General features: G+C 43.2%; 2 protein-coding genes across 2 annotated transcripts in view; one reads left to right on the top strand and one right to left on the bottom strand.

The window, feature by feature from the left end:
• LOC104997509 (beta-defensin 15-like) overlaps positions 1-1,940 on the bottom strand; it is a 2,858-nt gene extending 918 nt beyond the window's left edge. The window contains exon 1 of the mRNA XM_010852316.1: positions 1,892-1,940. Within this exon, the coding sequence (XP_010850618.1) occupies positions 1,892-1,940 (49 nt within the window). The remainder of the gene's footprint in view (positions 1-1,891) is intronic.
• A 2,477-nt stretch (positions 1,941-4,417) lies between these two features.
• Positions 4,418-6,176, top strand: LOC104997517 (beta-defensin 105-like). Its single transcript, XM_010852330.1, has 3 exons — positions 4,418-4,487; positions 4,827-4,868; positions 6,049-6,176. Exons 1-3 carry the CDS (start codon positions 4,418-4,420, stop codon positions 6,174-6,176), a joined length of 240 nt encoding a protein of 79 aa, XP_010850632.1.
• The last annotated feature ends 2,282 nt before the right edge of the window (positions 6,177-8,458 follow it).

Consider the following 8,458-nt stretch of genomic DNA (forward strand, 5'->3'; position numbering starts at 1 on the left):
AGGCAGTGCATCTTTTCTTTTTTTTTTTTTTTTAACATTTTGTTTTGCTTATTTTTTATGTTTTTGGCCATGGCATCTCATGTGATATCTTAGTTCCCCAACCAGGGATCAAACCCGTGACCCTGCAGTGGAAGTTTGGCCTGCCAGAGGATTCCCCAGGCGGTGCATCTTAGCAGTATCAACATTTTAGAGTTGCACAATTTGGGTGTATGTAATGAAAGTGTCAAATGTACACAAATTGCAATTCACATCAATTTATAAAGGCACCTAATTCACATACCTATAAAATTAAAACCAGATGGATTAGTGTCAGCATGTGTGCTAATCATATGAGCATCAGCATGTAAGTTTATAAGTTTAAATACCGCAGTATTTCAAAGCTCAGTGAACGCTGGCTCCCACCCCAGGAAACTACACTCCTTCTGCCGTCCTAACAGCAGAGGGCTGTCTCAGGCCAGGGGTGCTGGACCTCACTCTGACAAGAGTCCTTGTGATAGGTCCAGTTCGCAGTGATGGCCCAGAAAGAGAACGCCTCTGGAATGAGCACACGCCCTCGTGCCTACAGGGCTTCTTCTGGATCATTACAGACACCATCTAAAGGGTGACATAACCCCGTGCCTGCCTGTGTGTGCACGCATGGCTCATTGATAGGTCAGTTTCATTTAGTTACATTAGATAACTTTATAGTATATCATCTTGTGTTCACTAAGGATGAGTGATCTATAAAGAGTACCTTGGTCAGTTTCCAACATGTCCACCAAAGCCAGTGGAAGGAACAGTTTAGGTGCTAGATCCCCACATATGTACTTGTCCCAGAATCCGCTCACACAGGGTGACTGCAGCAGAGCAGACCAGAGACATGCACAGCTGCCATGGGACTTCTGAGCATCAAGTCAGGGGTATCACTGGTATTTGGTACAAACTCGGACTCACTGTCTCTTCTAGAAAGCCCTTCAATCAGCTCTCCAGGATGTCGGACAGGCCTAGCCTTGGACTATAATTTTCGGTGGGATCCAAATGGAGCCCTTGGAGGTCCTGGGGTTGATGACGGGGGTTCTGATTGGGAAAGGACCTTTCCCCTCACTGGGTCGAGACAGACCCAGCTTCATGTCCTGGCTTTGCTCCTGCTTCTCTGCTGGACTTTGAGGAGCTGCTCAGCCTATTTAAAGTTTAACTTCTACAGCTATGAAATACATGTAACATGTATTCATGTATTGAATTATGTAACGTGTATATAACATGTAACATGTAATTTGCTTGGCCTTCCAAGCCAAAGAGGGTTGCTATGAATATCACTAAATTAGAGGTAAGATGGAGTCTCCCTTAAAGGCTCTGGCACTTGAGAGAGAAATGCATTTCATTACATGACGGCTTCATCTCAGCATCCAGCACTACAATCTGTGATTAAGGAACGGCAGTTTAAGCTTTCCTGTTTTAAGTGCTAACACCATAACCAGCGTGATACACAATGTCTCCAAGCTCCACCCCCTTTTCTTATCCATTTCTTCCTTCCTCTGTCTCTCTTCCCTCCCGGACTTAATCTCTATCACAACTATTTTTAAAGAGATCCACCAATAGCTAACCTTGCTTTTAATTTTTTTTCCAAGTTTTTGTTAGTGAGTGTAAGACTGGGGAGGACCAAAAGGTATCTTTCCTGGCATATTGTGATGTCTTCAAACCTGTGACAGTCCATCCTAGACAACAACAAATGCAAAGGATTTCCAGCAGAGGCATTAGAGGAAAATAGCCTCTGGTCCCCTCTGCAGGGCTCCTGGGCTAAGGGGGGGGTCACAGCATTCTAGAGCTAGCTGTGCCCGGGAGCTCACTGAGACAGATCCTCTCTCTGGGCCTCCACCTCCGATAACCTTCCCTGCCAAAGTGCTCGTTTTACCTGGGGCCAGAAAGAAGAAGACAGCAAAGAGAAAGAGGGACGTCCTCATGACTTGCAGGTCTTGAGAGATCAGCACAGTGACCACGAGGAAGGAGCAGCAAGCACCCACATTTATAAATTTCTCCAGCCTGATAACTTCTTGATCAGTGAGGCGTGGCAGAAGCAAAGATGTGCTTGTGCTCCTCTCAAGATAGCCCACGGACACCTGGGTGGAGATGAAGACCTGAACTGTCCAATTTAACCCTCCCCCTTGGGAGAGAGGGAGTGCGATGCCTCTCTTTAGGACAAGGTGGAATTAGGGGGCTATGCATCCATCCATATCGCCCCACTGCTATGATTGCTAATGTCAAGATACCTTAGAAGCATTTGTTGAAACAACCATAAACCTCCCCCAATATGCATACATATGACTGATTCACTTTGCTGCACAGCAAAAACGAATACAACATTGTAGAAAAACTATACTCCCATAAAAATTAATTAAATCAACAACAACAGGCCAACCACAAACGCCTCAAAAGCTATGTTATGGAAAGGTGGTTTTCATATGTGATCTGGATAAGTTCACCAGTTCACTTCCTCATGTTCTGCTGATATCAATAAGTGACTGAACATATAAATACATTTGAGAAAACAGACATGTTTCTGAGCAGAAGAATTCCAATCGGTATTTGTGGATACTCCTGGTCCAGGAGCTGGAGCTTAATTATTTCAGTTTAAAGGAAAATGAGTTGCTTTCAAAGAAGAGACTGTGGAAGGAGATCACGTAAGACTGGGGGAGCCTGGCAGGAGAGCCTATCAGGTGGTCAAGGTCATCTCAGGAGGGGTCCGTCACATTCGCATTATGTAACCCTGATGTGATGAATGGGTTGGGAAGGACACACCACTCTGTGTTCTCCTTCTCCAAACCCCAAACCCAGTCCCCGTCAGGAGAAAACATTAGAGAAACTGGAATCCTGGCGTTTACCATGTAGTCATGTCCTACTGTGACTTTCTCTGTTTTGACAAGTATGAGTAACTTTCAACATGGACGTTAACATTGGAGGCGCTGGGGGCAGTGGGTAGGTGGTCACACTCTATACTGTCTTTGCAACTTTGCAGAAAATCTAAAATTTTTCCAAACTAAAAACCGTATTTTAAAAAGCAATTGGGGAATATCCTATCTAACTTTGGCCTTTGTCAGCATGCTTTTGTTAGATATTTCTTTATGCATATCCAGTTAGGAATGATTGACCAAAACAATGTGTTTTCTCCTATTTCCTTCCAGCCTCACCTAAGCAGACTGAAGCCCCCAAGGAAAGACAAACTTCCGGATATTTTCAGTGATACACAGTTTCATTTATCTTATCTATTATCTTGTCATCTCGTTGATTTTTTAAATTTATTTGTTTTTTGGTTGCACTGGGTCTTCATTGCTGCATGCGGGCTTTCTCTCATGTGGCAAGTGGGGGCTACTCTCTAGTTGCGGTGCGGGGCGCCTCAGTGCAGTGGCTTCTCTTGCTGTGGAGCACGGGCGCTAGAGCACAAGCTCAGTAGTTGTGGCTAATGGGCTGGCTTGCTCTGGGGCATGTGGGATCTTCCTAGACCAGGGATTGAATCCATGTCTCCTGCATTGGCAGGCAAATTCTATACCACTGAGCTACCAGGGAAGCCTGATATGGGTATAACTTTTAATACCCATGGTTTTGTGTGTGTGTGTGTGTGTGTTTGGTCTATTAGCTCCCTAGGTTATTTCATCCATTTTCGTAGCTTTACTTATTTTTTGTCCAAACCTTGAGGCTTGTGGTATCTTAGTTCCCCAACCAGGGATAGAACCCAGGTTCCCTGCAGTGGAAGCAAGGAGTGCTAACCACCGGACCACCAAGGAAGTCCCAATACCCGTGTTCTTAATGAATTAAAGAGGTGTGGTAGTTATGACTTTGGTCTTCTCAGTGGGGTTGTTACAGGTTCAAGGACTCAGAAATAACTTGGCAAAATGACTGCTACCCCTCCCTTTCTCCTTGGGAAAGTTAGGGACAGCACACCTGAAAGCCAGGGAAGTGATACTCCACGATTATCGAGCTCTTACAGGGCACCAGGGCTCCTGGGAGCATTCCATGTGCTCAACACATTCTTGTCATCATCACACCAGATCCTCAGACCAGACGGAAGAGGTAGGAGAGTGACTGTGCTCACTCTCAACAACTGTGAGCTGGTCCTTGCTTGACAGATGAGCTCGCTGAGCTGGGAGAGTGGGGTGGGGCTTCCTCCTACTCCCCGCACCAGGACTGAGCTGCCCCGGTCTCTCAGCTCCTGGCCTGGCGTCCCTTCTACCAGCCCAGTAGGCATTCCCCCAACACAAGGACCTGTGGAGGCCAAGGGCGTCACCCTGGTCCTTGATCCTGGGAAACGGAGCATGTAAGTGTGCTTTCTTTATGGATTCACTTCACTGACCAAGAGCACATTGCATTACTTTCAAATATAAGGGAGCCTTTCGTCCTCTCAAAGGAATCCCAAATCTCCCTTCTGAAGAGTCTTCCCGCAGAGATGGCGCTGAGCAGGAAGATGTTTTATTTTGTCTTGGCCTTCTTCTTCATGCTGGCTCATTTTCCGTCAGGTAAATGAGAGTAGATGGGATTTTGACGGGGCAGATCATAAAGCTTGATGACTCTTCTATGTACCACCCTGAAGAGGAGAGACAGTCAGCTCCCCACTGCACTTCTCATGGCAATTCTTGAACTAGCAGTAGTGTTTTCTAAAAGCAAACTATGATTCCTTAAAAAAAAAAAAAAAAAGAAACTTATTGGATACCAGGAGTTCCAGCCTTCAAAAATAGAATAAAGATTCAACCTCTGTGAGCTGGGAAAGCTCTTACAGAGTGTTGTGTAAAAGTTTTCCCAGTGTTATTTCCCTGCATTGGTTTTCATATTCAAAATGTGCTTTGTTTTGAATTTAGGGTGCCAGGCAGGACTCCAGTATTCCCAGCCACTTTCAGCAGGTAAGATAAATCCCTCTTTTACTTTTTGGAACTCTGGCCCTGTCGGGTATCTTGAACTTCCAGAGACAAAGAAGCCGTGGAAATAGAACTAACTGCCTGATATCCCAGACCAACTGATAACCAGACTAACTCCACCTTTTCTTCCTCTTGTTCTAAGTGTCATATCTGGATTTTTCCATTTCACAGAGAAACCTCTTTGTTATTGGTTTGTCATTTTGGTCATGGAGCTTTGGATTTCATGGCTGTTCTCATGAGATCATGGTACTAACTAAACCAAGGTCACAGGACCAAGCTTGTACCAGCCAATTAACTCTGCTCTGAGAGCACGCTTACCCAACTCTTAACAGCCTCTGCTCCTAAATCCAGTAAACTGTGTCCCGAATGTATACCAGTGGTCTAAGAAGAAGGTCAAGGTGGTTCAGTGAAAATCCATCACCACTGCAGATGACCTGTTCATAATGAATAGCCCAGTGATCTTTTTTGTAAACTCACCCAGTATAGGAAAAAAGCATATTATAAGCAGAACTGAAAGAAATATTCCTGGGTAATTCTAAACATTTAGAAGTGTCCAGACAGAATTTCAGAGTGGGAGAGCGACTAAGGTTGCCTCTATCGCTGAGTGCTTACTATGTCCCAGGCAAGCTCTTAACAACTTTATGTGCATTATGTCATTTGATCTTCAAAACATCCCTTTGAGGCAGATAGTATCATAACCACCATTTTTATAGAAGATGAGACTAAGCAGTTTAGTGAGAGGACACATAGCCATTACCTGGCCCAAACAAAACTGAACCTAAGTCTTGAAACTCTACCCTCAAAGATCTTTCAAAACCAAGATCTCTCTCCCATTTTCATTTTGTAACTTTTGCAGCAGCATCAGGTATGTATTTTTTTATAGTTCTGTAACATACATGACATTGTCCAACTGTGCTTATACTTTTGACCCATGCAGTTGTTAAACATATAGAGAAAGGGATTGCATCTTCCTTTTGCTTAAACATTAAACTCCCCAACTCTATTCTGAAAAAAGTGGAGGTCTTTGGAGAAGTCCAGGCCGTTTCTTGAAAACACTCTTTATAGTCATAAACACAAACCCTCCCTTCTTCTATGGCCTTGGGGCCTTCCCCCATTCCTAGAGAGTCCTCAGGAAAGTCAAGTCAGAAGCTCTTTCTTGGTGCAGGTGACGTATCTCCCTGTGAGTCGTGCTGGCTCGGTCGGGGCAAATGCAGGAAAATATGCACTGAGGATGAGAAGATTGTTGGAAATTGCAAAGTGAACTTTTTCTGCTGCCGGCGGAGGATCCTGTAAGCCACACCAGCTCTCTTCTGGCTTTGGAAATGGGACTGGATGTTCAAGGAAGGTGGAGAGAAGTTATGTAGCTTAACCTAGTCATACAATCAGTGTGAATTCAGGATCATTCTCATTTCCTTCTCTCTTTGTTTTGTTCCTTTGCTTCTTTTTGAAGATAATCTCTAAAAAGGTTGCCAGTGGGGAAAGAGAAGGCAAGAAAGGGGGGAGTAGCAGTTGGGGGGTTAAGAGGTACGAACTGTTATGTATAAAATAAATAAGCTATAAATATATATTGTATGGCATGGAAAATAAAAATATTTTATAATACCTTTAAATGTAGTACAATCTATAAGACATGGAATCTCTATGTTGTACACTTGAAAAAATGTAATACTGTAAACCAACTATACTTAAATTTAAAAAAAGTCAAGGCATGAGTCGGTACCTAACAGCTACTCACACAGTCAGAAACTATTACTATATATTTATAGAGTCCCTTATAACTTATGAATCTTGCCCATATACTTTTCTCATATGACTCACAAACATCTTATATGGTAGATTTTATTGTCCTTGTATATATTTGAAGAAACTGAGACCAGGGAGGTTGTCATTTGCTCAAGGTCATAGTTGGAAACCAGCAAAGGATGTGCAGACCACCTCCATGTTCTGTGTATTCATCCTTATGGACTAATTCTAACACAAAATAAATGGACACGGCATCCGCATCACTGTTAATGGAGTTATAGTTCTGTAACAAATTACTTTTTTCCACATCATTTCTTTCTGTGCCAATATGTTGTCACTCACTTACTCTAGTACTTATGGTGTATTTTTATTGACTATCTTTGACATAAAACTATGTAAATTTAAGACATACATATTAGTTTGATACATTTCTACATTATAATATGATTCTGTTGTAGTGATGTTGAGCACCTCTATCACAGGACATACTTATCCTTTCTTTATACTGTTTGGATAATTAAGTTTTAGTCTCTCAGCAAAATTGTTGTCTGTATTCATTATATTGTGCATTAGATCTCTATGGCTTATTTACTACCTGTTGCAGGTTGGTGCCCTTAAACAACATTGACCTCAGCCCTCCACTCCCATCTCCTGGTGACTACTATTTTACTCTGTGTTTCACATGTTTGGCTTTTTTAGAGTCTACATATAATAGATAGCGTTCAGTACTTGTCTTTTTTTGATGATCTCACTTAGCATAATGTGTTCAAGGTCCATCTACATGGCATTAAAATGGCCAACAGGTACTTGAAAAGAGGATTAACATCACTACTCCTCAGGGAAATGCAACTCAGAACCACACCTCACACCACTCAGCATGGCTATAATCAAGAAGACACAAAACAACGGGTGTTAAAGTGTATGATGTGTATTTTTTAAAAACATCTCACATCTGCTCAGTTAAGGTCCAGGACACCAAGTTTACGTTTCTCTTCTCTTGCGATCCCATGGACTGTAGCCTGCTAGGCTCCTCTGTCCATGGAATTCTCCAGGCAAGAATACTGAAGTGGGTCGCCATGCCCTCCTCCAGGGGATCGTCCCAACTTAGGAATCAAACCCAGGTCTCCAGTATTACAGGCAGATTCTTTATCTTCTGAGGCACCAAGGAAGCCCTTCTCTTCCTGCCAATGGGTGATATGCTACAAATTAATTTAAAAGGTTCAACATAGGATATGTATAAATGGTTGACTCTATAACTTTGCCTTATGAAAAAATTTGCAGTTCACAAAATAAAGGTCAAAATGATAGGCCCTACTCAAACTTGCTCACCCAGTTTTAATATGTGACTATGTTGCTCCACATTTGAGAGGACCGTGGCCTCATTGGTCTTTCTGCGCTCAGATCCATGCCTGTCTTTTTCTTACTTTGCTCTGTATAACTGGCATATTGTCTGCAAAGTACATTCTCTAAGCTTTCTGGTTTTTCTGGCTGGTATCAGTCTATTGCAAGTGCCTGGCAGCTGAATGGTGGATAAGAGAACAGGAGAACTCAGGGTTTCCCTCCCTCACTATCTCTTTTGGTTTCAGCTTCTGCATTCAGGCCCAGCTCTCACCATCTCGTCCTTGTTCCTGAACTCACACCAGAGCCTCTTGTTTTTCCTCCAACCATCCAGCAGAGGGGTATTTCAGCTGTGGCTAATGTTAGGGAACTGTGGTGTTGGAGAAGACTCTTGAGAGTCCCTTGGACTGCAAGGAGATCCAACCAGTCCATTCTGAAGGAGATCAGCCCTGGGATTTCTTTGGAAGGAATGATGCTAAAGCTGAAACTCCAGT

Source organism: Bison bison, unplaced genomic scaffold (assembly GCF_000754665.1).
Source record: "Bison bison bison isolate TAMUID 2011002044 unplaced genomic scaffold, Bison_UMD1.0 scf7180017851975, whole genome shotgun sequence".
Classification (NCBI taxonomy): domain Eukaryota; kingdom Metazoa; phylum Chordata; class Mammalia; order Artiodactyla; family Bovidae; genus Bison; species Bison bison.